Below are 27978 nucleotides of genomic sequence, written 5' to 3' on the forward strand. Positions count from 1 at the left end.
CAATCACAGTACTGGGATTCTGAGTTTAAGGTCAGCTCAAGACCAGCCTAGGCTACATAATGAGACTGCTAAAGAAAGCAACAGAGAAAGGGGGAAGGAGGGAGGGAGGAAAGGGAGAGAAGGGGAGATGGGAGGGAAAAGGGGAGAAAGAGAGAGGAGAGAGAGGAAGAAGAGGAGGAGGAAGGGAAGAGGAGGAGAGAGCAGAAGAGGAGAAGGGGAGAAAGGGAAGGGGTGGGGAGTGGCCATACACAGAGCTATGATCTTCAGGATGTTAGGGTTCTATATTTTGTGGGGGGTTGTCCATTTCTTCCACCCAAGATCCTTCTACACAAACCAGCATGCATCTTCTTCCTGTTTACAGTATGGCGGAGGACGCAGCAACCACCTCCCTGTGACCGCTGGCGGCCAGCTGCATGCACACACGTGTCCGGGCGTGCACACGCGTGTTGCCCAGGGGTGTGCGCCTGCGTGTAGGGGCCGAGAACGCTCAGTGCTCACCCACGCAGAGTCGGCGGAGGAAGGAGCTGCCCAGGGTGACAATGTCCCGCAGGTCTTCCACTCGCTGGAGCCTCAGGACGTTGGCACTGGCCGCGGGGCCTGCCAGACTCCCCAGCTGGGCCGCGTCGTAGTGATCCCCGATTCCAATGGGGAACACGGCCACTCCTGGGTTGGTGAGGGAACGGGGGACAGGGCTGTGGCTCTGGGAGGTGCTGTGTCCAGCACCTGCATAGAGCGCCATCTTTCCTGCCCTGTTCACACAACGTGATCGGAACACTGACTGAGCCAAGAAATGCTAGTGAGTTCTCACCCCGGGCCGGGTGATCTCAGCGATGAGACGGAGCGGTGAACCAAGCAGACAGTGCCCAGCCCCACCCCCACCCCCAGCCTCGGGGCGCTTGTGACAGGAACAGACTCCAACCACGTGAACAAAAGCTAAGCTTGCTGAGCAGCGCACGCCTGTCATCCCAGCGACTCAGGAGGCTGAGACCTGAGGATCGAGACTCAAGGCCAGCCCTGGCAGACAAATCCAGAAACAAAACTATCTCCAGTGAGCCAGCGCAAAGGCGGATGTGGAGCTGTGGCTCACGTGGTTGAGCACCACCCCTGAATGAACAGGCTAATGGAAAGTGTGAGGCCCTGAGTGCAAGCCCCAGTACTGGCACAAAAATAAAATTAAAAAGGAAGGAAGGGAATGCTCATGGATAGGATGGGAGGTTGGGGCTGCTGAAGCCAACCTGGGCAGAAAAATTAATTGGAGACTCCATCCCCAATTGGTAAAAGCTAGACTGAGAGTGTGGCTTAAATGGTAGAGCACCAGCCTTGATCTGGTACAAAATTAATAATAATAATGCAATCTGTTTGCACACTTTGAATAGTTTAGATGAAATACAGGGAGAAGACCTCCACCTTGGAGCCTCCATCCTCAGATCTCAGCCTCCTGAATAGCCGGGATTACAGGCATGAGCCACTGGCTCAGTCAGTCAATCTAAAACCAGGGAGAGGGGGGAATGGAGCCGATTTCCCATCGGTCAGGGCTTGGTAAGGAAGCCCTTCCATCCGGGTTACAAGAGTCTCGACGGCCGCCCCGGACACTTACGGCTGGCACGGGCAGCGCTGGCCGCAGCCTCCACGGAATCCACGGACACGTCCGTGGCCAAGATCACCACCACCTTCAAGGCCTGGGGCCTGGCACCGTGGACTTGAGAAGTGACGTACCGCACTGCGAAGGCCAGTGCTTCCCCTAAGCAAAGAGGATGGGGGGGCGGGTTCAGTGCTGGCCACAGGAACCGGGCCAGGACTGAAGGGGGCGTGACTCAAGCATAGAGCACCTGCCTAGCAAGTGTGAGTAAGGTCTAAGCTCAATTCCCAGGAACCTTCAAAAAAAAAAAAAATCTAAGCACTGGTGCTCACACCTGTCATCCTAGCTACTGAAGAGGCTAAGATCTGAGGATCACGGTTCGAAGCCAGCCTGAGAAGGAGACTCTTTTTTTATTTCATTTTTTACTTTGCCAGTCCTGGGAACTCAAGGTCCGGGCGCCGACATTCTTCTGCTCAAGGCTGGCGCTCTACCACTTGAGCCACAGCGCCACCTCCAGTTTTCTGGTGGTTCACTGGAAATCAGAGTCTCACAGACTTTCCTGCCCCAGGCTGGCTTCGAACTGTGATCCTCAGATCTCAGCCTCCTGATTAGCTAGGATGACAGGTGTGAACAACCAGTACCTGACTAGAGGACCCTTATCTCCAGTTAACTACCAGAAAGTCAGAAGTAGAGCTGTGGCTCAAGCGGTGAGGCACCAGCTTTGAGGACAAAGCTCAAAGACAGTGTCCAGGCCCTAAGTTCAAGCCCCAGGACCAACACACACACACACACACACACACACACACAGAGAGAGAGAGAGAGAGAGAGAGAGAACTATACAACTTGAAGTTAGGAGGAAAATGGGGAAAGAATGATGGAAAGAAAACCTTGACCAACAAGCATTGTACTCACAACTGAACTTATAGAATTGTAACTCCTTTGTACAACTACAGGGGAAAGAAGAAGGGAAGAAAGGGAGAAGGAAGAGGAAGAGGAGGAGGAGGAAGAGGAGGAGGAGGAAGAGGAAACAAAGCGGGAGGAAGAAGAAGAGGAAGAGCAGGAAGAGGAAGAAGAGAAAGCAGGAGGAGGAGGAAGAGAAGAAGAAAGAGGAGGAGGAGCAGGAGGAGGAAGAGGAGAAGAAAGAGGAGGAGGAGCAGGAGGAGGAAGAGGAGGAAGAGGAGGAAAAGCAGGAGGAAGAAGAGGAAGAGCAGGAGGAGGAGGAGCAGGAGGAAAAGGAGAAAGAAGAGGAGGAGGAAAAGGAGGAAGAGCAGGAAGAGGAAAAAGAGGAGCAGGAGGAGGAGCAAAGAAGGAGGAGGAGGAGCAAGAGGAGCAGGAGGGAGGAGGGGCAAGAAGAAGATGAGGAAGAACAGGAGGAGCAGGAGGAGGAGGAGGAGGAATAACGGGGAGGAGGAGGAGGGAGGAGGAGAAGCAGAAGGAGGGAGGAGGAGGAGCAGGAGGGAGGAGGAGGAGCAGGAGGGAGGAGGGGCAAGAAGAAGAGGAAGAACAGGAGGAGCAGGAGGAGTAACAGGGGGAGAGGGAGGAGGAGGAGCAGAAGGAGGGAGCAGGAGGAGCAGGAGGGAGGAGGGGCAAGAAGAAGAAGAGGAGGAAGAGCAGGAGGAGCAGGAGGAGGAGCAGGAGGCGGAGCCTCTGAAGCCTCGTGGACAGCCAGCGCATGCGCAGGTGGAATGGCTCCGTGGACACCACGGAGCACGGGCGTCCAGACCACCAGGCCCCGCCCTCCTCAGGCCGCGGGGCGGGGCACTGGAGGAAGTCACCGAGTGGTGGGCGGGGCGGGACTAGGTTACCCCCATATGGGCGGGGTTAGCCTTTTGTGGGCGGGGACGGGGCTGAGGTAACCATGTGGGTGGGGCAGGGTTACCCATGTGGGTGGGTGGGGCGGGGCTACCTTTGTGGGCGGGGCAGGGCTGGGTTACCCATGTGGGTGGGTGGGGTGGGGCGGGGCTTTCCATGTGGGCGGGGTGGGGCTGGGGTTACCGTGGGGGCGTGGCCAAAATTAGCGTGTGGGCGGGGCCGGGGCGGGGCTTGCCATGTGGGCGGGGTGGGGCTGGGGTTACCATGTGGGTGGGGCGGGGCGGGGGTTACCGTGGGGGCGTGGCCGGCGTTAGCATGCGGGCGGGGCCGGGGCGGGGCTTGCCATGTGGGTGGGGCGGGGCGGGGTTACCATGTAGGTCGGGCGGGCTGGGGTTACCATGTGGGTGGGGCGGGGGTTACCGTGGGGGCGTGGCCTGTGCTGGCGTGCGGGCGGGGCCGGGGCGGGGCTTGCCATGTGGGTGGGCCGGGGCGGGGGTTACCGTGGGGGCGTGGCCTGTGCTGGCGTGGGGGCGGGGCCGGGCCGGGCTTACCCATGTGGGCGGGGCCTCCCTGGCGCTGCATGAGGTCCACCAGGCCGAGCAGGTGCGCGCTCTGCTGGGCGGCGTCCCAAGGAACGTCGATGGTGGGGGCGGCTCCGTACTGCAGCACGGCCACGTGCGTGCGCTGGGGCCCTGGCCGGGGAGGGGAAGCCGGAGGGGGGCGCTGAGCACCCGGGCGCCTCCCCGCCCGGCCCGGGCTCCGCGCCCCGCCCTGCCCCGCGCACGCGCGCGCGGCTCACCGAGGTCGGCCCTGGAAATGAAGGCCTGGGCGAAGGTCTTCATCGCCTCGAAGGCTGCGGCCGGGACGCGGGAGGAGGCGTCCAGGAGCAGGACCACGTCGCGAGGCCGGCTGCAGTCTGCAGGGAGAGCACAGGGAGAGCACGCGTCACGGCACCGGGGGGAGGGGTGCTGGCGCCCCCCATCTCCGCCCCCCCACCGGAAGCTGCCCCCTCTTCTCCCGGAAGACGGGCCACGGGGGGCGGTTCTGGTCGCAAACCAGGCGCAGGTGGCTCCCGCCTGTCATCCCAGCGACTCAGGAGGCTGAGATCGAGGATCGCGGTTCGAGGCCAGCCCGGGCAGGAAAGGCCCTGAGACTCTGATCTCCCATGAACCACCAGAAAACCGGACGTGGCGCTGTGGCTCACGTGGTAGAGTGCCAGCCTGGAGCTGAAGAGCTGAGGGACAGCGCCCAGGCCCCGAGTTCAAGCCCCACCACCGACCACACAAAATAGGAAGGACTCTAGACTCTTAGGAGAGGAGCACACAGGGACCAACGTCTGGTGCCTCCGATCCTATAAAACAAGACTTACCAAAAACCCCAGGAGATGAAGACAAGAAAGAAAAAGAGCGGGAGAGAGAATGGAAATGCGCAGCCCTGTCCACTGCAGCATTGTTAGCCACAGCCAAGATACGGAATCACCCCGAGAGAGACCCCTCGGGGGACGGCTGGATCAAGAAAACCTGGCATCGATGCCCAGCGAACCAATGATCCTGTGACATCTGTCAGGAAATGGAAAGACTGGGAAAGTTATACTAAGCGAAGACCTAAAGAAACATAGGTGGCATGTTTCCCTCATTTATGGTAGCTGGAATGTACCTGTAAATCTACACGTAAGCACGCTGGATGGTTAAAAACTAGTACACTGGACAGGATACATGATGCAGGACTCAACATTCATGTACAGTGAGACCAAAGGAGCAGATTGTTAGGACAGGAGCACAAGGCACCCTGCCCGTGTGCATCTGGTCGTATGAAAGCACAGTTATCCGAATGAGCACCAGGAAGTAGAAACGAGGCTTTTCTTTGTTGTTTGTTGTTGTTTTCTTTCCTTTTTGCTCGTGTGTTGGTTTCTCTGTCTCTGGGAGGGTGAGGGGGGCACAGAAATGGAGGGATGAGGGTGGACAAAGGCAGCCGTGGTCTTCACTGGACAACGAGGTCAAGAACGAACTCTGCCACTCATGGGTGGGGATGGGAGAGGACAGAAGGGGGGACAGGGTCCAAAAAGAAATGTGCTCATGCCCTGGCTTCTGTGATTGTCACCCCTCTGTCCATCACCTGTATCCTAAGTCTTTTGAATGCATTTTTTTTGCCAGTCCTGGGACTTGAACTCAGGGCCTAGGCACAGTCCCTGAGCTTCTTTTGCTCAAGACTAGCACTCTACCACTTGAGCCACAGCACCACTTCCAGCTTTTTTCTGCTTATGTGGTGCTGAGGAATCAAACCCAGGGCTGCATGCATGCAAAGCAAGCACTCTACCACTAAGCCATTTTTCCAGCCATAAATGGTGTTTTCTTTTGTCAGGCAGGGGGCTTGAACTCTGGGCCTGGGTGCTGTCCCTGAACTCTTCAGCTCAAGAATGATGCTCTACCACTTGAGCCACAGCACCACTTCTAACTTTTTGGTGGTTCATTGGAGATAAGAGTCTCACAGACTTTCTTGGCCTGGAGCTGGCTTCGAACCACGATCCTCAGATCGCAGCCTCCTGAGTCGCTGGGATGACAGGCGGGAGCCACCAGTGCCCAGATGCATTTAACTTGTTAAATGGAATTTCATTTAAATTGGAAGACCCAACAGGCCCACCTGAGGCCGGAGTTTTGTGCAGAGGGTGGAAAGCTGCGATGAGAAGTCCAGCTGTGGCCAGCTGTGCTGAGGATGCTGGGCTCTCCCCCCCACACCCCGTCTCCTCCCTCCGCATACACAGCTTACCCAGGGGAGGGGGCAGCGTGGGGAGCTGCAGCCTCTGGAGCACCAGGTCAGGAGCTTCCCGTGGAAGTTTCTGGAAGTCCTGGATGAGGATGGGGGCGTTGGGGTAGCCCACCCTCTCCAGCTCGTGCACGTCGGCATGGGGGCCCACGCCGATGGGGATCACCTGGATGTCTCCAGGGAGCCGCCGGATCTCATCGGACGCGGGGTTCCCCGTGACCATGTAGACCAGGTTCGGGGCCTGCTCGCGGTCCCCGTGGCCGGGGGAGAAGCTGCGGCTGGCCAGGTACTCGAGGGCCAGGCCGGTGTTGGTGCGGTTGCCGCCCCGGTACGGGATCTCCCGCAGCCTGTGCAGGACCTCGTCTGCGGTCTGGGTGTGGTTGAAGGAGTACTCAGCCATCACCGAGTTCGAGTACTGCAGCACTGACACGTGCACACCGTCGGGGCCCACGGCCAGGCTGCCCACCACCTCCTGCACGAACTCCTTGCTCTTCTGGAAGTTCTCCTCGCCGACTTTGTCCGAGCCCTCCAAGACGAACACCACATCGAGGACCAGGGGCTTCCTGTGGGATCCTGGGGAGGGGCTCCCCGCGATCTCCGGGCTGGCCGTGGTGATCTGGGCCTGGGGCCGAGGCTGGGTGGGGGGCAGGGGCTCGGGGGCCAGGTCGCAGATGTAACTGATGATGTCGTCCCTCCTCTGCGCCAGCTCGCCCACCCCGCTGAGCACAAACGCCTTGTTCTCGGGGGCCTGCTTCTCGATGAGGCGGATCTGGCGCAGGTTGGCATGGGGCCCGATGCCCACGGGGATCACCACCACCTTCTTCTTCTTCAGGCCCTGGAGATAGCGGACCAGGTTGCGGGCCAGGCGGGGCGGCTCCTGGCTGGCGGTCAGGAGCAGCGTGACGCGCGAGGCCTCGGGCCGATCGATTTGCCCGAAGATCTGGAAGAGCGTGTATTTCATCACCTCGCTGGTGGACGCCACCTGGCTGCCCACGTACTTCACGTGGCTGGCCACGCGCCGCAGCTCCGACGGCCGCCGGCGGGCCCTGAGCTCGAGGTAGGCGTGCGAGCCGTCGTGGAACTCCACCAGGGCCACGCGGATCCGCTTCTGGGAGATGTGCAGCCGCTCCATCACGCTCACCACGAAGCCCTTGAGCTCCTCGAACTCGGCCTCCGACAGCCTGGCCGAGCCGTCCAGCAGGAACACCAGGTCCAGGAGCTTGCTGCAGTAGAAGTCGTGCAGCGGGGGCTCCGGTGTGTCCTCCACGTCCGGGGTCGGGGTGACGGCTGGGGCCTCCGTGGGGGATCCCGCCAGGCCTCTGGGGTGCGGGCAGGTCTCACAAGTGAGGTTGGCACCATCACAGTGACTGTGGCAGAACACAGAGAGACAGGCATGATGGGGGAGGAGCTGCGGGCACACCCCAGCAAAACCCAGGGGGGACCAGCACCCGGCGCGCTTGGGACAGCCTCCTGCTCCCCGGAACACTCCCAGCCCGAGTGACGTGCCACTTATGTGTGCATGCACACTCACTCACGTGTGCACACACATGTGCACTCTCACCCATGTTGACACCTACACACACCCAGATGCACCAAATCCATGCATCCATGTGTGCACACCTGTGTAAATGTGTGCAAGGCACGCAGCACTCACCACATACACACTGCACGATTTGCACACACGTGTACCAAATGCATGTCTGCACCTGTGTGGATGCACTGTGTGCATGTTCACACGTGTGGACACACTTGAACACACGTGTGCCCACGTGTGCATGGTGCATTCATGTAAATGTGTGCATGTGTACATACCTACATGGATGTAGATGGGTGTGCATTCACACAGGTGTGCATATCCTGTGAACCTGTATGCATGTCTGCATGTGTAAATGTGTGTGAATGAATGCACATGCACCATGCGCTCACCATCGCATGCACTTACACACGGGTGCATGTCTTTGTACGCTCAGGTGCATGTGTGCACTGCATGGACATGCTCACACATGTGCGTACACAGGGGTTCTTCTGAAGAGGAATGGTTTACACTGCAAACGGGGGAAGGGGAGGGGGAGGAGGGGGAGAAGGAGGAGGGAGAGGGGGAGGAAAAGAAGGAGGAGGGGGAGGAAAAGAAGGAGGAGGGGGAGGGGGAGGAAGAGGGGGGGCGGCCCATTTGGGAAAGATGGCTATGAATTCCCAGTTCTGTGTAGCAGGACAAAGGATGCAGGCATGTGCAGGGTTAGCTCTAGGAAAAGCAGCAGCTCCTCCATTTGCCCTGCGCAGGCCCGTACGGTGGGCATCTGTGATCTGCCAGGCACTGGCTGGGCCCTGAGCCCCCCCACAAGACACCCCACAAATCTTCATCAAAGCCACTGCCTGTCTCCCGCCTGTCATCCCAGAGACTCGGGAGACTGAGATCTGAGGCTCGCGATTCAAAGCCAACTGGGGGAAGGGAAGTCTGTGAGATTGTTGTCTCCAATGAACTACTACCAAAAAATTAGAAGTGGAGCTCTGGCTCAAGTGGTAGAGCACCCGCCAAAAAGCAAAAAGACAGTGCGCGGGCTCTGAATTCAAATGCCAGTACTGGTGCAAGCAAGGGATGGAAGAAAGGAGGGGAGGAAAGAGGGAAGGCGGGAGGAAGGGAGGGAGGGAGGGAAGGGAAGGCAGGCAGGCAAGCCACTGCCTCAGCCACAAATTCCTAATACCAAATGCCTAACTTTTCTGGCCACTTTGCCTTTTGGCCAGCGTCCTGCAAAGTTCCAGTGTACGTGGAGCACAGAAGAAAGCAAGGGAGCCCGAGGCGGAGAGCTGAACACACTGGACTTTCTCTTTTTCTGCAGCCAGAGCCTCCGGTCCACCCAGGAAGCACAGCCAAGACAGCCCTGTCCTGCCCCCACCCCAGCCTCGCTCCCTCGCTGCCCCTTAGACTGTCTTGGCCCAGGCTGGCTTTGAACCACAATCCTCAGCTCTCAGCCTCCTGAGCAGCTGGGATGGCAGGCGGGAGCCACGGGGCAACCTTGCTTGCCAAAGCCCTGTTGTCTGAGGACTCTGAGCCACACAGAGGAAGCACACACTCGGCCATCCTTTATTCCTGTCTGCCCTGCACTCGGCCATCCTTTATTCCTGTCTGCCCTGGCACAGCATGGGAGAGCAGGAAACTAATTCCTATTTCCTCATCATTTGTGGGATTTATCGCTCCAGTCCTTGGTGCAGAGCGGCCCTGAGTGACATACTCTGGTTTCCTGTGTTTTTCTAGAAAGCTCTCCCTGGGCCATGCTTGGGTCTTGTTTATACAGATGGCGGCGGCAGGATCTGGCTCTAGAAGCGGCAGCCGCAGCCCCCGGCCCCAGCCGGCTGCACTTGTCAAGATGAAGTTCCTGCCGGCCTGGGGGGGGGGGGGGGGGGGGCGTGGCGTGGTAATGAATGAGGCCCAGCTTCAGAAAGCTCAGAAAGCTCCCCGGCCGCCCCTCAGACCCTTCCCGCCTCTCCCCAAGCCAGCAACTGCAGGTCAAGCTCAGGGTGAGCCGGTGCCCCAACATGGCCAGGTCACACCCAAGGTCCAGGGTTACACTTCATTTCTACATCTGCACCCCACCTCGTAGAGAAGGGGGGACAGATAAGATAGAGACAGAGGTCTGGGTGCCATTAGCTCCCGCCTGTCATCCCAGCTACTCAGGAGGCTGAGATCTGAGGATCAAGGTTCAAAGCCAGCCCTGGGCAGGAAAGTCCATGACACTCTAATCTCCAATAAATTATTCAGAAAAAGTACTGGTATAAAAAAGGAAGAAAGGAAGAGAGGGAAGGAAGGAGGGAGGAAGAGAGGGATGGAGGGAGGAAAGGAGGGAGGGAGGGAGAGAGGATGGGAGGGAGGGAAGGAGAGAGGAAGGAAGGAGGGAAGGAAAGGAGGAAGGGGAGGAAGGAAGGAAGGAAGAGAGGGAGGGAGGGAGGGAGGGAGGGAGGGAAGGAAGGAAGGAAGGAAGGAAGGAAGGGAAGGAAGGAAGGGAGGGAGGAAGAGAGGATGGGAGGGAGGGAAGGAGGGAGAGAGGAAGGAAGGAGGGAAGGAAAGGAACAAGGAGGAAGGGGAGGAAGGGGAGGAAAGGAAGGAAGGGAGGGAGGGAAGAGGGAGAGAAGATGGGAGGGAAGAGGGAGAGAAGATGGGAGGAAGGGAGGGAAGGAAGGAGAGAAGAAAAGGAAGAAGGAAAGAAGGAGGAAAGGAGGGAGGAAGGGAGGGAGGGAGGGAGAGAAGATGGGAGGAAGGGAGGGAAGGAAGGAGAGAAGAAAAGGAAGAAGGAAAGAAGGAGGAAAGGAGGGAGGAAGGGAGGGAGGGAGGGAGGGAGGTTAGCAATAGCTGGGCTTTGAAGAAGCAGTCTAGTCTTTTTCTCTTTTGTGGGATTGGAACTGGGCACCTGACGCTTTCACTCTTTGGGCCTCTTCCCTTAAAAGAAGCAACATCTGGAAAGTTCTGAAGGGACTGGCTGAGGAGGAGCACCCAGGGCCCGGGCCGCGGTGCTGTGGGAGCCAGGCGCCCGGGTGCAGAGCAGTGGCTGGCGCAGCCGGGGACCGGGACCAGGGCGGGTACCAGGTCTGGCAGCGCGCAGGGTCCTCGAGGTTCAAGGTGACCTTCCTCCCGGGCGCCAGACGCCGGCCCAACACCTCGCACACAGGGCAGTCGCGGGGCTCTACGCAGGTCTGCAGGAGTTCGTCCAGGACCCTCCCTGTGAAACGCGGCTCTCCTTAGCACCTGACCCCAGCCTCCGCACAAAGAAGGCCCGGCATGTCCCCGGCCCAGCCTCCCACCATGGCCCTCTCCCCCCAGCCTCCTTCTCCCAGGCTCCTCCCCCCAGCATCCTTCTCCCAGGATCCTCCCCCCAGCCTCCTCCCCCCAGCCTCCTTCCTCCAGCCTCCTTCCCCCAGCCTCCTTTCCCCCGCCTCTTTTCTCCCAGCCTCCTGCCCCAGCCTCCTTCCCCCAGCCTCCTCCCCCCAGCCTCCTTCCTGTCTTGTGCCTCCACTAGTGTTTCCTGCAAAGCTGGGAGGGAGTGGGGAGGCCGTTCCTTCTGCTGCCATCTCCCCCAGCTCTAGGACTCACTAAATCTCATCTCCAAGGGGCCACCTGTGGCTATTTAAATCTGAGTGAACCAGCGAGGCGGCTCCCGTCTGTCATCCCAGCCACTCAGGAGGCTGAGATCTGAGGATCGGGCTTCAAAGCCAGCCCAGGCAAGAAAGTCCGTGAGACTCTGATCTCCAATGAACCACCAGAAAACCAGAAGTGACACTGTGGCTCAAGTGGTAGAGCGCCAGCCTTGAGTGAAAAAGCATAAGGAAAGCACCCAGGCCCTGAGTTCAACAAAAAATAATTTTTTTCCAATGAACCAAATTTCAGACTCTGATTGTTTCAATCCCAGATGCCTTAGGTCCCACTGCGTGCACAGAACACCTCGTCGATGGCAGGCAGAGAGGTCGATTAGAAAAAGGCCCCGACCCCAACTGGGGAGACTGAGGCAGGAGGAGCTCAGGGCCAGCCTGGGCTACAGAACAAGACCTTGTACAAGAGTCAGGAACAGGGAAGGAAGGGAAAGAGGAAGGGAAGGAAGAAGGGAGGAAGGGAGGAGGGGAGGGAGGGAAGGAGGGAGGGGAGGGGGGAGAGAGAGGGAAAGAGGAAGAAGGGTGGAAAAAAGAGAGAGAGGAAAGGAAGGAGGGGAGGGAGAGAGAGGAGAAAGGGAAGAAGGGAGTGATGGGAGAAGGAGGGAAGAAGGGAAGAAGGGAGGGAGGGAGGGAGGGAGGGAGGGAGGGAGGGAGGGAGGGAGGACCATAAATAAACTTTCAATAGACTTGAGACGCAGGGCTTGGACCTAACTTGGTGCTAAGGCCATGTGCAGCGCACAGGTGGGGACCTGGGCTCCATTTGGCCCCAGAACTTTTATCTTTGTTGTTTTTTTAATTTTGCCAGTCCTAGAGCTTGAACTCAGAACCTGGGCGCTGTCCCTGAGCTTTTGTGCTCAAGGCTGGCGCTCTACCACTTGAGCCACAGCGCCACTTCTGGCATTTTTTGCTGGCTCATGGGAGATCAGAGTCTCAAGGACTTTCCTGCCCGGGCTGGCTTCGAACCACGATCCTCACATCTCAGCCTCCCAAGTAGCTGGGATGAGAGGCGGGAGCCAGCAGTGCCCGGCTGGCCCGGGAATAAAAACCTTTTTCTTTCTGGCAAGCATTTGACAGGAGCTGAAGTTGGCAATGTGGGAGCTGGCCTGGCTTGGATGAGGGGAGGGGTGGGGGAGGGAATGGCTGCGTGGACGGCAGGGGTGAGGAGAGGGGGGCTCGGGCTGAGGAAGCAGGGGAGGGAAGGGGAGATGCCAACCCTGAGAAGCCAGCCCGGCCCCCGGCCTGTCCCGCCCACTGCCCGGCTCCTGGCCCCGCCCCTCGCCCTCCTCCCTCTCCCCGGCCCCCGCCAGGCCTTACCCGGAGGGCAGTGTGCGTGACAGCCCTCCACACACTGCACAGGGCAGGCCAGGGGCTCGGGGTGCTGGCAGGTGACGGGGCAGGCGGGCGCGCAGCTGTTGTACCGCCACTCGCACTCGTAGCCGGTCTCGCGAGCGTTCCTGTCTTCGCAGCTCTGAGCTGGGGAGAGGAAGAGTGGGGACCATGAGGTTATCATGGAGGCCCTGGAGGGGGCGGGCAGGGGCCGGAGGCAAAGGTCGGAGGAGGAGGCAGCGGTGGAGACCTAAAACGAAACCAAGAACCTAGGGGCCCAAACTGCTGCATCAAAACATTTTGTCTTGGGCACCGGTGGCTCCCGCCTGTCATCCCAGCTACTTGGAGGCTGAGATCTAAGGATCACGGTTCAAAGCCAGCCCGGGCAGGAAAGTCCATGAGACTCTGATCTCCAATGAACCACCAGAAAACAGGAAGTGGCGCTGTGGTTCAAGTGGTAGAGCGCCAGCCTTGAGCTGAAGAGCTGAGGGACAGCACCCAGGCCCTGAGTTCAAGTCCCACAACCGACAAAAAAAGAAAAAAAAAAAAAAACATTGAGTCTCAGATACCAGTGCTCACACCTGTCATCCCAGCTACTCAGGAGGGTGAGATCTGAGGATCATGGTTCAAAGCCAGCCCAGGCAAGAAAATCCTTGAGACTCTTATCTCCAATGAACAAGCAAAAGGCCAGAGGTGGAGCTGTGGCTTAAGTGGTAGAGTGCCAGCTTTCAGAGAAAAAGCTCAAGGACAGCACCCAGACCTGGGTGCAAGACCCAAGACCAGCACACACACACACACACACACACACACACACACACACACACACACACACACACACACACACACACACACACACACACACACACACACACTCTTCCAAGGAAGGCAGATTCTAAACGCATGAGCTAGCCACACTATGGCAAATAGAACTAGGTCCAAGTAAATGTATATACTAAGCCAGGCACAGGCTCACGCCGTCATCCCAGAGACTCAGGAGGCTGAGACCTGAGGATCAGTTTTAAACCAGCTGGGCAGCAAAGTCCATGAGACTTTGACCTCCAATCCACTACCCAAAGCAAAGCCTGAAATGGAGCTGTGGCTCAAGTGGTAGAGCACCAGCCTTAAGCAAAAGAACACCAGGGCCCTGAGTTCAAGGCCTAGGAACTGCACCGAAATAAAACATTAGGAAACAGACACATACTGACTTCCTTTCTTCCTTGAGCAGAGAAGTTACCACGCGTGGCTTGCCATCAACACAACCTCCCTGCTCACCCCCCCTTGAGAACACCTTACCCACGTGGCCTCCTCTCTCTCCTCGGCCCGTGGCCAGTCATCTAGCTACCCGCGGGGGTTGTCCCTGTCTCCCGTGGGGGTGTCCTCCATCCACCTGTCCCCCACGGACTGTGGTGTCTAGATGCTGGTGGAGGGTGGGGGAGGGGAGGTGTGTGGGACCCCTCCTCTTCCCCCCTGGGTGGGGGGGCCGTTGGGACTCACGGCACAGTGTGGGTGTCCTCCAGGCCACCACCTGGCCCCGCTGGGCACAGGCGTGGGCGTAGGCAGCGATGGTGTCGCAAAAGCAGGCGCAGTCCCCCACCGACTCGCAGGAGCACGTGTCGTAAACGCAGACGTCCAGGTACGGCTCGGGGTCCACCTGAGAAAGGAGCCCCCCCACCCCGGGGGTTGGTGACCTTGGCCCTAGGCACTGGAGGCCCGTGGCTCTTGGCTGGGTCGAGAAAGTTCTGGAGGTCCATAGGAGAAAAAAGACCTTCATATCCCTGGGAACGTACCAGGGGCGCATGCCTGTAATCCCGGCTACTCGGGAGGCTGAGATCTGAAGATTGTGGTGCGAAATCAGCCTGGGCAAGCAACTTCCAAAGGCTCTTATTTCTCCTTAACCAATGGACAAGCCGAAAGTGGAGGTGTGGCTCAAATGGTAGAGCACCCAGACATGAACAGAAAAGGCCAAACCAGAGTGTTGAGACCCAAGGGCTGGGCAGGTGGCTCTGTGGTACAGCGCTCGCCTAGCATGCATGAAGCCCGGGGTTCGATTCCTCAGTGCCACACACACAGATAAAGCCGGAAGTGGAGCTGTGGCTCAAGCGGTAGAGCACCAACCTTGAGCAAAAGAAGCTCAGGGACAGCACCCAGGCCCTGAGCTCAAGCCCCAGAACCGACCAAAAAACAAAACTAACTTTTTTTCTTCTCTTTCTCAGTGACTCATCACAACCTTCTCCGCTGTGGGAGGAAAGCTTCCACGTTACCGGGTAATAAGAAGGTGGCAGGCACCAGGGAAGACTCAGGACCCCAATACCCAGGTAACAGAGAGATGAGAACGGCTTCCTGCTTTCCATTTCCATCGGAATCCATAGTCATACTTAAAAATACCAGCAGGAGGGCGGGGCAGGTGGCTCAGGGGTAGAGCGCTCGCCTTGCATGCACGAAGCCCTGGGTTCAATTCCTCAGTGCCACAGACACAGAAAAAGCCGGAAGTGACGCTGTGGCTCGCCTGGTAGAGCACCAGCCTTGAGTAAAAGCAGCTCAGGGACAGCGCCCAGGCCACAAGTTCAAGCCCCAGGACTGGCCATAAAACAAAAAGCAAAAACTGGGATAAAGGACGGGTCGCTGAGGGGTTTGGGGATTGGGGCAGGAGTGACAGTCGGGGCTCAGGTATGGAGACACAGATCAGGGACGGGCGCTTGGCTTTGGAGCTGGGGGTGAGGTGACCCCAAGTTAGCACCACCGGGGAATCAGGCAGCCGGGCAGGGGAGCAGGTGTGTCTCAAGTTTAAGACCAACGCGTGGCCGGGCCTGGCATGTCCAGGAGCCCGGGCTGGGTGGGTGTGTCCCCCCCACACCCCTCCCCACGCCCGCCCCCCCACGCCCTCTGCCCTCACCAGCTGGTTGCAGGCGTGGAAGAGGTCACTGGTGAGAATCCTGCAGGAGGAATCGGCCACCGACTGCCTGTCCAGGTCACCGCCGCACAGCGCCGGGGCCACGCCCAGGGGGGCCTGCGAACCCGGGGGACAATGCGGTGGGCACATGGGGGGCCCAGGCCTCCCCCGCCTTCCTGCCCTCCCCCGGGAGACAGGGCTGGGTCCCGGCACACACAAGCACGCGCACACGCACACACCCACCTTGCGCGCGTCGGCGCACTGCGCGCTCACTTTCCAGGAGTTGCCGAAGTCCACGGGGTCCTCCTCCACCCGGAGGCTGCTGCTGGTGAGGTCGTTGTTCTGAACCCCGTCGAAATTCCCGCACAGACCACACACGCGCCCCTGCCACAGACCGGACGGACGCGTGGGCCCCGGACCCACGCCGCGCAGGGAGGAGGCAGAGAACACGGAGGAGGAAGGGGAGGAGGGGGAGGGGGAGGAAGGAAAGGAGGGGGTGGAGGGGGAGGAGAGGGAGAGGGAGAGGAAGAGGAAGAGGAGGGAAGGGAGAGGAGGAAGAAGGGGTGGAGAGGGAGGAGGGGGAGGAGGAAGGGTGGAGGGGAAGGAAGAGGAGGAGGGGGAGGAAGAAAGGGAAGATGAGGGAGGAGGGGGAGCGGGAGGAAGGGATGGAGGGAATGGAGGGGGAGGAAGAGGAGGAGGAGGAAGAGGAGAGGAAGGGGGAGGAAGAGGAAGGGGTAGAGGAGAGGGAAGGGGAGGAGGAGGGGGAGGGGGAAGAGGGAGGAGGGGGAGGGGAAGGAGGGGGAAGAAGGAGGAGGATGGAGGAGGAGGAGGGGGAGATTCTCTTCTGTGAAGATGGCTACTCAGGAGGCTGCGATCTGAGGATCACAGTTCAAAGCCAGCCTAGACATCAAAGTCCATGAGACTCTGATCTCCAGTGATCCACCAAAAGGCAGAAGCTCTACCACTTGAGCCACAGCACCACTTCTGGTTTTCTGGTGGTTCTTTGGAGATCAGAGTCTCACAGACTTTCCTGGCTTTGAACCACGATCCTCAGATCTCAGCCTCCTGAGTAGCCGGGATGACAGGCCGGAGCCACCAGTGCCTGGCAAATAAATTTTTTTTTAAGGATCCCATAGTAAGAGAGCAGCCAAGAATACCAGGCTGTGTTATAGTGCCGAGCAGGTCCGGTTCACCTCTCCCGGTTATATCGCTCACATCGCCCTGTCCTCCTCTTCTTTTGTGTAAGAACGGAAGTCGTGGTGGCTTGGGTCACCTCCACCTGGTCCTGCACACCTGGCACCAGAACCTGGTGGCTCACGCCTGTAATCTCAGCCACTGGAGAGGCTGCGATCTGAGGATTGTAGTTCCAGGCCAAAAAAAAAAAAAAAGGCTCACCTTTTTAAGTCCCCAGCCACAAAACTGGGCTGGAGGCATGAATCGGGTGGTAAAGCACCACCAGCCAAGCAAGCAGGGTGCTGATGGTGCTGGTGGTGATTGGCAGGCCGCTCGGAGACCTGATCCAGGCCCCGAAGCGAAGGCAGGAAGGCTGGGAACTGACCTGGAAGGTCTGTTTGAGCACCACGGAGAGACTCCGGTGCCGGTCCCACACCACAGACAGGGTGCGGCCCAGGAGCACAATGAGGTAGCGACCGGACTCCACCACCTCCAAGAGCGACTCATCCTCCAGGGGCCTCTTCACGCTCACCTGCCAGAGCGGGGCCAAATCTAGCACGCCTGCCGGGCAGCGCGGCGCATGCCTGGAATCCCCACCACTTAGGAAGATCGCGGTTTGAGGCCGGGCGTGGATGGGAAAGAAAGAAATCCATACACAATGTGGGCGAGACCTCATCTCAACCAACAGGCCGAGGGAGGAAGATCCACAAGGCTTTACTAAAAAAAAAACAATGATCTGAGGTGCAGGGAGGGAGGGGAAGGCGCAGCCCATGGGCCCCCAGCACGCATCTCGATGTCACCCCAAACGGGGTCCCCAAGGGCCGCAGAGTCCCCAGACGGGCGGAGGGCTAGGAGGACGTGGGGTGGACGGCCTGGCCACGGTGGAACCTCACCTCCCCGCCGAACAGCTCCACCTCGCCTCCTTCCGCCAGGATGGTCACCCGCTTCTGACAGGCCACTGCGGGGGGACCGCACCCCTCATTCCCCACCAGCACGCGGAAGGTGCCTGGGCTCCCATCGCAATGGTCCTGGGAAGAGAGGGGAGGGAGGGAATGACTACCCCACCATCCCTGACCACAGGACATTTGCATGACCCGATGCACATGGGGGGCGGGGCTAGGGAAGTTCATTAGGAACGAATGTTTCATTCAGGGTAGCGAGAGGAGGGCACTGAGCGTGAAGTGGAGAAATGGCCAAGCCGATCAAGCCACATGCCAGCCCGTCTGTCCCACCCTGGGTCCCCCCACAAACAAATCTCACCCCATTCTCATGGCTCGTTCAACCCCTCCCTCGGGCTACCAGGCCCAGAATGGAACCAAAATGGCTCAGCCCGGCCCTGTGGGCTCCTAACAGCGCCCCCATCCTTTTTGTGTGTTTTTTGGTTTGCCGTGTGTGTGTGTGTGCACGCATGGGTGCTGGGACTTGAACTCAGGGCCTGGGCACTGTCCCTGAATTTTATGTTATCTCCTATTCTACTGTGCTCAAGGCTGGCGCTCTACCACTTGAGCCACAGCTCCACTTCTGGCTTTTTTTGGTCACTAGTTCACTGGAAAGTCTCACAGACAGATTTTCCTGCCCTGGGCCAGCTTTGAACTACAATCCTCCAGATCTCAGCCTCCTCCTGAGTAGTTAGGATGACTGGCGTGAGACCCGCCGGCGCCCGGCCTTCGTGTGTGTGTGTGTGTGTGTGTGTGTGTGTGTGTGTGTGTGTGTGTGCGTGTGTGTGTGTGTGTGTGTGTGTGTGTGTGTGTTTCTTGGCTTCACTTAGTTCTTTCCTGTCTATGCTGGACAACTGGGGGTTCTGTGAGGCCACACCCACCCAGGACTGGGACATCACCCCAGTACAACCAGAGTCTCACACACACACACACGCACATGCATGCACACACACGCATGCACGCACACACTCATTCTCTTCCAGGCTTGTTTCTACAAATACAATGGCAGAATCCAATGTGGGAGCTCCCAAAATGACCAACAGCACCCCTTCCCCTCCCTCCTCCCCTCCCTCCTCCCCTCCCCTCCCCTCCCCCCCTCCCCCTCACCTGCACCAGGACGTACTGGCACTCCCCAGGGAACAGATACTTGAGCCCGTCGAAGGTGATGTAGTGGGCCATGCCCAGCACGGAACACGTGGCGTCACACACGTGGTCTGTGCAGTTCCACTTCCGGTCCCGACAAACGCTGGGGACAGTGACACCAAAGATGGAAGAAGGGCAGGGGCTGTTCCTGGAGTTGGGAGGGCAGGGGAGGGTCCCACGGAGTCTTAGAAGTGACAGAAGAGAGACGACGGAATGGGATGGAAGGTTCTGGAAAGTTCTAGAAAGGTGACAGACACTGAAGGCTTGCCACCCAAAGAGCATGAACTCCCACAGGCCCAGCGGGTGGGAAAGGAAAGCAAAGCTGCTCTCTGGTTCCAAAGGGGAAACTGAGGCACAGGAGGATTTGTCTGAGGTGATCCAGGCAGCTGGAAAAGGAGGGAGGAAGCCAGGGTCCTGTCTGGGCTGCCTTGCCGTGGTCTCTTTCTGGAAGCTACCGCTGTGTGCAACTGTAGCTGTGTGTTTTTAAAAAACATACAGACACTGGGTGCCGTGTCATCCCAACTACTCAGGAGGCTGAGATCTGAGGATCACGGTTCAAAGCCAGCTTGAGCAGGGAAGGCCGGGAGACTGTGATCTCCAATAAGCCACCAGAAAACTGGAAGTGGCGCTGTGGCTCAAGTGGTAGAGCACCAGCCTTGAACTGAGGAGCTGAGGGACAGCGCCCAGGCCCTGAGTTCAAGCCCCAGTATCAGCAAACAAACAAACAAAAAACCCTATAGTGATTTTCCTATGGTGACGCGTCCCCTCCAGCACCACCCCATAACCAGAGCTGACCGCGGAGAGCCTACCTGTGCGTCAGAGTTGGGGTAGAGCACCCCCGCTCTGTCCTGCTAAGGCTGTGTACCGCCCAGAGCTCAAAGGCAGAGTGAAGGGGAGAGGGACCCCAGGCCCCTCACCAGTTACCCCTCAAAGCCACGTGCTCAGGGGCGGGAATATGGACACAGCACCCCTGAACCCCTTGTCTCTGACAGATCGATCACAGACAGAGAGACTGAGGCACAGAGAAGCGTTACCAAGGCCCCCCAGGCTCTCACGGGGGTATCAGCCAACGCTGAGGGCCCTGTGTGGGGGTCACCTCTGCTCTATGGTGACATATGGGCCCAGGATCCCCCCACTGCACCCCACCCCACCCCAGCAGCTCACCCCCCACCCCGCACCCCACCCCGCCCCAGCAGCTCACCCCCCACCCCGCACCCCACCCCGCCCCAGCAGCTCACCACGTGTTGCAGTCCATCTTTACCGTCTCCCCCGGTGCGTACTCTCTGCCCTGGTGGAAGCAGGGACACCTCTCCAGGGCCACACACCGATTGTCATGGCGGACCTGCAGGGAACAGACAGACAGACAGACAGACAGACAGACGGTGAGCCTCGGTGGGGACTGGCTGGGGCCTGGTCACCTGGGTCTCCTCCTGCAGCGTGACTGGAACCTTTGTGGCAGTGTCTAGAAACCCCCAGGGGGGATTCAGAAAGAGTGAGCACCGGAAGTGTACGTGCCCGGTCACATGTCCCAAAGGACCGCTCCAGAGGAAACGGGAATGGGGACAATGGCTGACCGCCCCCCCCCCCCCCCCCCCCCCGCTGATGGACACGGCCGAGAGCCAGGGTGGAACAAGGATGGAGTCCTTAAGGAATCCCCAGGTGTCCTTTGAGAGACTTCCATAGAGTGAGACATACTCACACCACTGGTGTGTGTGTGTGTGCGTGTGCGTGTGCGTGTGTGTGTGCGTGTGCGTGTGTGCATGTGACACCCAGACGGGAACTCAGGGCCTCAGGCTAGGCAGGTGCTCCACCACTTGGACCACACGCGCGCACACACACACACACACGCACACACATGCATACACACACGCCCACACACACCACACACACACACACACACACTTTCGTTGTGTCCTGGATAAGACCTCATAGATTGGCCCAGGGCTGGCCTTGGACTGTGATCCTCCTACCACCACACTCCACTAATTCACCTATTTGGAGATCTCCCCAACCCAAGCCTGATCCTCCGATCTCCGCTTCCCTAGGTAGCCGGAGTTACAGGTGTGACCCACCACACTGGTTCATGCTTAAACCACTAAGAAAATTGCTCAGACGTGTGGTCCCAGTTTGACATAGATGCGTTTTCATATGTGTGTATATGTAAACATGTATATATACTATACCAGTGCTTTCCTCCCCTGCCTGACTCTTATAGACAGATAATAAGACAGACAGACAGACAGACAGACAGATAGATAGATAGATAGATAGATAGATAGATAGACAGACAGACAGACAGACAGACAGACAGACAGACAGGCAGGCAGAGACAGTCTGTCAAGACAATCAGACAGATAGATAGATAGCACAGACAAATAAGACAGATAGATAGGCAGAGACAGTCAAGATGGACAATCATATAGATAGATAGATGACAGCACAGACAAATAAGACAGATATATAGATAGCACCACAAATAAATGATAGAGACAGACAGACAGATAGCAGAGACAGACAAGACAGACAATCAGATAGAGGTAGGTAGATAGATAGATAGATAGATAGATAGATAGATAGATAGATAGATGACAGACAAAAAGATGATACAGATAGCAAACAGAGACAGTCAGACAAAACAATCAGATGAATAGACAGACTGACAGATAGAGATAGATAGATAGACAGATAGATCGCAGGCAGAGTCAGACTAACAGACAGATCGCAGGTAGAGACAGACAGATAGATATATGTAGAGATATGTGTACTATATTCGTATCTTTTAAAGACGGAATAGAAAATCAAGGTAGTAGCCTAGAACAGGACTGTGTAGAGATTTCTTTTTCTTTTTCTTTTTGCTGCTGTTTTTTGTTTTTTAAGGATTTTTCCCGTTCTTCCATGGATGGTCCGTTAAGTCTGTAGCTAAAGAAAACAGGCATTATGTTTGGGGGTGGGGAATTACCACTCTGGAGGGGAGGGCTAAATGCTAGGGGGAAAACCAGCCCAGGGCCTGTCCAGGCCCATGTACCCTCCTCCCTGTCCCGGGGTACCCTGATGGACACCAATAATGGGGGGGTGCTCTCTTCCCCTGTCCCCTGAAGTCCCTCCTGACAGTTTATGTGCTGGGGTCTGCTGGTCCAGGTGTGAGGAGGAATTCAAAGCCCTTCTGTGGGTCCTGGGGCTCGGGAAGGGCTGGCCACGCCCAGCAGGAGGGACCCCAACCAGACAGATTGCTGGTCTCCCTAAACCCACCCAGGCGTCGCTCTGCAAATCTGCCTGCAAAATGACGCGGCCTGACCTGACCCCTGATGCTGACCCCTGGCCCCTGACCTGACACTGATCCTCACATTCAGCCAGGGTGTGAGCCCAACACAGAGCTTTCCTGTCAACGATCATAGCTTAAGACTGAGCAGGAAAGTGCGAACGTGTATGCACTTGTGTGTGTGTGTGTGTGTGTGTGTGTGTTGGAGGTACTGGGTCTTGAACCCAGGGCCTCATGTCTGCTAGGCAAACTCCCTTACCCCCGTGGGTTACACTCCAGCCCCGCCCCCCCCCCAAACTGTGAGTCTTAAGTTTGTCCTGGAACAAGCTACCTCTGGGATGGGCTGTGCTTTGCTGCCCCCCAGTGGTAGAATTGGGTAATACGTCTATTATTATTACTATTGTTGTTATTTATTATACTCTGGACCTAGGCTTGAGCTCAGGGCCTGAGCACTGTCTTTGATCTTCTCTGCTCCAAGTTGGTGCTCTACCATGTGAGTTACCACTCCACTTCTGGCTTTTTTTTTTGGTTGGTTCAGGGGAGATCAGTCTCACAGACTGGGTAGCCAGGGCTGGCTTTCAACCGCAATCCTCACCCCTCAGCCTCCCCGAGGAGCCAGGATGCCAGGCGTGGCCCACCAATGCCTAACTTGTTACTACTGTGTTATCCTTAAGTAGCTCACAGAAGGGTTTCCATGCAACATGTCCGTTTGTGGGTACACTGTGTCTTGATCCGTGCCACTCCAACCGTCCTCCCTCCCTTCCTCCCTCCCTCTCTCCCCGCCCCACCCCTCCCTTCAGTTTAGGAATCAGGTGACCGAGTGGGTTCCCCATGTGAATCCTAAATTCTGACCAATGGCTCTCAGCATAAGATGGCAAAGTACCTCTACCCTTCTGCTCATACACTGCTCACTGCTTTCCTCCACGAACTTACTATGGCCATGGTCAGTATCAACCCCTGCAGTTCATGGGCGGCTCAAGCCTGTCATCCGAGCTACTCAGGAGGCTGAGATCTGAGGATCACGGTTCAAAGCCAGCCAGAGCAATCAAGTCCCCATGAGACTCTGATCTCCAAAATGAACCACCAGAAAACCAGAAGTGGCGCTGTGGCTCAAGGGGTAGAGCGCCAGCCTTGAGCAAAAGAAGCTCAGGAACAACGCCCGCCCCAGGACTGGCACAAAAGAAAAAAGAGAATGTTCGATCTGCCCTGCACACACTGAACAATCCGAGCACAAATGCCTTTGTCCACCTGCAAGTGTTTTTCTGGAAACCCTCTGTCTCCTGATCTAGTTCCTCCTCCTGGGCTTTGGCGGTTTCTTGGACCCCCCTCCAGCTTTGGCGGTTTCTTGGCCCCCTCAGCTCTCCTCCTCTCCCCCCCCCCACCTCTTCCTGTCCGGCCTTCCTGGCTTCCGCCGCCGTCTGCAGGGAGAGAGGAGGGGAAGGGGCAGCCAGGGGAAGCTCACCATGCCCGGGGGACAGAGGCAGCCGGACACGCAGCCCGGGCTCATGCACTCCAGGTCATAGTTTTGGCAGGTCTTGGCACACTCGATTCCTTGGGCGTGTGGGTTGTCGGCGGGACACACCAGCTTGACCATCGGGGGGCGGCACGAGAGGCTCCTTTTGCCTTCACAGCGGAAAACCCAAAGCGGAGGTTGGCGGCGGGCTGAGCAGGCAGAGCCCCGTCTCCCGGCCTGGAACTCACAGGCCTGGCTGTGGCCTGCAGGCCCGGGGCTCAGCTGGCTGATCGCCCTCACACCCAAACTTCTCACGCTCTCTAATCCTGCCGATTTCACTGAATGGAAATGCAGGATGGAAGTTTCTAGACCCAGGCTTTCAAACACCTGGCATTTGTTGCAAAAGGTGTGTGTGTGTGTGTGTGTGTGTGTGTGTGTGTGTGTGTGTGTGTGTGTGTGTGTGTGTGTGTGTGTGTGTGTGTGTGTTGGGACTAGGATTTGAACTCAGGGCCTGAGTGCTGTCCCTGAGCTCTTTCTGCTCCAGGTGGGTGCTCTACCACTGGAACCACAGCTTTACTCCTGGCTTTTGGCTAGTGCCTGGGCTGACTTTGAACCGTGATCCTCAGATCTCAGCCTCCTGAGTAGCTGGGATGACAGGCGTGAGCCAAGGTGCCTGGCCAAAAAAGAAACTTATAGGTGGGCCTCCACGCAGCCCACAGAAGGAGAAGAAACATCTGCACCGTGTCTTGTCTCCGTGGCCAAGAAAACCAGCACCCCGGCTTCACTTCCACAGGAGACATGGAGCCAGGACTGTGAACCCCCAAGGGCCAAAGGCTTTGCCTGGTCTGCAGAGAATTCCAGTTTCTTGACTTTGGATAGAGGATACGAGGAGAGGGGAGGGGAGAAGAACCAAGGGAAAAGGAGGAGAGAGAAAGGGAGGAGAGGGGAAGGGAAGGAATGAGAGGGGAGGGAAGGGGAGGAGAGGAGGGAGGAAGGAAGGGGAGGGGAGGGGAGGGGGCACTCACTGCGGTGGGACAGGGCGCTGCCCTGGCCAGTGTTGAGCGCAAGGACCCCAGGGCCGGCTCTGGCGGTGCAGTGCATGCGGCCCTCGGCACAGTAGCTGCGGACAGAGTGGAACCCAACTTCAACGGCTGTGGACGCTGCTACCCTACTGCACGTGCGCATGCGTGTGCGCGCACACACACACACACACACACACACACACACACACACACACACACGCCCCTGCTCTCCCCCACCCCAGGGCTCAAGTATTCATGGACTCCGGGAGGAGCCCACCTGCTGGACATGCTCTCTCCTGGGGCTGTGGGGAGGAGGCGGGTGAGAAGGGGGACAAGGAACACTCTAGAAGAGAGCCACTGAGGCCCAAAGTAGAGAAATCACAGTGGGCTGGAAAGTTCAAGGACTCCTGCTGCCAAAGCCCCGCGCTGTAGTGCACGCCCACCATCCCAGCTCCTCGGGAAGTGGAGACGTGAGGACCGCGGTTCAAAGCCAGCCTGGGCAGGAAAGTCCGGGAGACTCTGGCCTCCGAGGAAGCATCAGAACACAGGAAGTGGGGCTGTGGCTCAGGTGGTAGAGCGCCCACCTCGAGTGAAAGAGCCACGCGAGAAACCCTGAGTTCAAGGCCGTTCTGGAGAGAGAGAGAGGGAAGGAAGGGAGGAGGGAGGAGGGAGGCAGGGAGGAAAGGAAGGAAAAAGGAAGAAAGGAAGGAAGGGAGAAAAGGAAGGAAGGAGGGGGGAGGGGTGGGGGAAGGGAGGATGGTCTGGGACCCCTCTGGCCCACACTCCCCTCCCCAGCACGCCCAGCCTGCACTCCCCCCCACTCCCCGCCTCAGGCCCTGCACCCCCCACGTGGCCCCCCCTCAGGCCCGCACACCCCACGTAGCCCCCCCTCAGGCCCGCACACCCCCCCCAGGCCCGCACCCCCCCTCAGGCCCGCACACCCCCCCTCAGGCCCGCACCCCCCTCAGGCCCGCACCCCCCCCTAGGCCCGCACACCCCCCCCAGGCCCGCACACCCCCCCTCAGGCCCGCACCCCCCTCAGGCCCGCACCCCCCTCAGGCCCACACCCCCCCCAGGCCCGCACACCCCCCCTCAGGCCCGCACCCCCCTCAGGCCCGCACACCCCTCAGGCCCGCACCCCCCTCAGGCCCGCACCCCCCCAGCCCGCACCCCCCTCAGGCCCGCACACCCCCTCAGGCCCGCACCCCCCCAGGCCCGCACACCCCCTCAGGCCCGCACACCCCCCCTCAGGCCCGCACCCCCCCAGGCCCGCACCCCCCTCAGGCCCGCACCCCCCTCAGGCCCACACCCCCCTCAGGCCCGCACCCCCCCAGGCCCGCACACCCCCTCAGGCCCGCACACCCCCCCTCAGGCCCGCACCCCCCCAGGCCCGCACCCCCCTCAGGCCCGCACCCCCCTCAGGCCTGCAACCCCCTCAGGCCCGCACCCCCCCAGCCCGCACCCCCCCAGCCCGCACCCCCCTCAGGCCCGCACCCCCCTAGCCCGCACACCCCCCCCTCAGGCCCGCACCCCCCTCAGGCCCGCACCCCCCCCTCAGGCCCGCACACCCCTCAGGCCCGCACCCCCCCAGCCCGCACCCCCCTCAGGCCCGCACCCCCCCAGCCCGCACCCCCCTCAGGCCCGCACCCCCCCAGCCCGCACCCCCCTCAGGCCCGCACACCCCCTCAGGCCCGCACACCCCCCCTCAGGCCCGCACCCCCCCAGCCCGCACCCCCCTCAGGCCCGCACCCCCCTCAGACCCACACCCCCCTCAGGCCCGCACCCCCCCAGGCCCGCACACCCCCTCAGGCCCGCACACCCCCCCTCAGGCCCGCACCCCCCCAGGCCCGCACCCCCCTCAGGCCCGCACCCCCCTCAGGCCCACACCCCCCTCAGGCCCGCACCCCCCCAGGCCCGCACACCCCCTCAGGCCCGCACACCCCCCCTCAGGCCCGCACCCCCCCAGGCCCGCACCCCCCTCAGGCCCGCACCCCCCTCAGGCCCGCAACCCCCTCAGGCCCGCACCCCCCCAGCCCGCACCCCCCCAGCCCGCACCCCCCTCAGGCCCGCACCCCCCTAGCCCGCACACCCCCCCCTCAGGCCCGCACCCCCCTCAGGCCCGCACCCCCCCCTCAGGCCCGCACACCCCTCAGGCCCGCACCCCCCCAGCCCGCACCCCCCTCAGGCCCGCACCCCCCCAGCCCGCACCCCCCTCAGGCCCGCACCCCCCCAGCCCGCACCCCCCTCAGGCCCGCACCCCCCCCAGGCCCGCACACCCCCAGGCCCGCACCCCCCCAGCCCGCACACCCCCCCAGGCCCGCACCCCCCTCAGGCCCGCACCCCCCCAGGCCCGCACCCCCCTCAGGCCCGCACCCCCCTCAGGCCCGCACCCCCCTCAGGCCCGCACCCCCCTCAGGCCCGCACCCCCCTCAGGCCCGCACCCCCCTCAGGCCCGCACACCCCCCCAGGCCCGCACCCCCCTCAGGCCCGCACCCCCCTCAGGCCCGCACACCCCCAGGCCCGCACACCCCCTCAGGCCCGCACACCCCCCCTCAGGCCCGCACCCCCCCAGGCCCGCACCCCCCTCAGGCCCGCACCCCCCTCAGGCCCACACCCCCCTCAGGCCCGCACCCCCCCAGGCCCGCACACCCCTCAGGCCCGCACCCCCCTCAGGCCTGCAACCCCCTCAGGCCCGCACCCCCCTCAGGCCCGCACACCCCCAGGCCCGCACACCCCTCAGGCCCGCACCCCCCCAGCCCGCACCCCCCCAGCCCGCACCCCCCCAGGCCCGCACACCCCCCCAGGCCCGCACCCCCCTCAGGCCCGCACCCCCCTCAGGCCCGCACCCCCCCAGGCCCGCACACCCCTCAGGCCCGCACCCCCCCAGCCCGCACCCCCCTCAGGCCCGCACCCCCCTCAGGCCCGCACCCCCCCCAGGCCCGCACCCCCCCAGGCCCGCACACCCCTCAGGCCCGCGCACCCCCAGCCCGCACCCCCCCCCGCACTCACCACGCGGCGCGGCCGTCGAACAGCACGGCGCCGGGCGGCACGAGGCCCCCGCGGTGGCGGCACGGGCAGCGCGCGCGCGGCACGCATGCGCCCTGGGGGTCGCGCAGCAGCCCGGCCGCGCAGAAGCAGCCCTCGGCGCACGCGCAGTCGGCCTCGGCCTCGGCCTCGGGCCCCGCCGCCGCCGCGCAGGTCAGGTTGCAGGGCGGCCCGCACGGCAGGTACCGCTCGCCCGGGGGACAGCGCAGCTCTGCGGGACACGGGACACGGGGCGTGAGCGGGGACACGGGGACACGGGGGGGCACGGGGGCGTGAGCGGGGGTACGGGGACACGGGGACACGGGGGAGACACGAGGACACGGGGGGGACACGGGGACACAGGAGACACGGGGACACGGGGACACGGGGACACAGGAGACACGGGGACACGGGGACACGGGGACACGGGGACATGGGAGGCACAGGGACACGGGGG

The 27978-nt window shown here is 60.2% G+C and overlaps 1 protein-coding gene across 1 annotated transcript in view; it reads right to left on the reverse strand.

Moving 5' to 3' along the window:
* The window catches only part of Vwf (von Willebrand factor), an 84495-nt gene that overhangs the window by 33355 nt on the left and 23162 nt on the right, over positions 1-27978 (reverse strand). Inside the window, exons 16-32 of the mRNA XM_070005007.1 lie at positions 27507-27753; positions 24501-24595; positions 23485-23645; positions 20002-20105; positions 18728-18866; positions 17571-17710; positions 17068-17209; positions 15753-15893; positions 15513-15626; positions 14114-14270; positions 12608-12766; positions 10731-10866; positions 6158-7521; positions 4191-4307; positions 3943-4083; positions 1598-1741; positions 499-663 (exon numbers count right to left, since the gene is read on the reverse strand). Coding sequence (XP_069861108.1) covers positions 499-663; positions 1598-1741; positions 3943-4083; positions 4191-4307; positions 6158-7521; positions 10731-10866; positions 12608-12766; positions 14114-14270; positions 15513-15626; positions 15753-15893; positions 17068-17209; positions 17571-17710; positions 18728-18866; positions 20002-20105; positions 23485-23645; positions 24501-24595; positions 27507-27753 — 3666 coding nt within the window. The remainder of the gene's footprint in view (positions 1-498; positions 664-1597; positions 1742-3942; positions 4084-4190; positions 4308-6157; positions 7522-10730; positions 10867-12607; positions 12767-14113; positions 14271-15512; positions 15627-15752; positions 15894-17067; positions 17210-17570; positions 17711-18727; positions 18867-20001; positions 20106-23484; positions 23646-24500; positions 24596-27506; positions 27754-27978) is intronic.

This window comes from Dipodomys merriami, unplaced genomic scaffold, assembly GCF_024711535.1.
Source record: "Dipodomys merriami isolate MVZ:Mamm:240054 unplaced genomic scaffold, mDipMer1.0.p SCAF_654, whole genome shotgun sequence".
Taxonomy (NCBI): Eukaryota; Metazoa; Chordata; class Mammalia; order Rodentia; family Heteromyidae; genus Dipodomys; species Dipodomys merriami.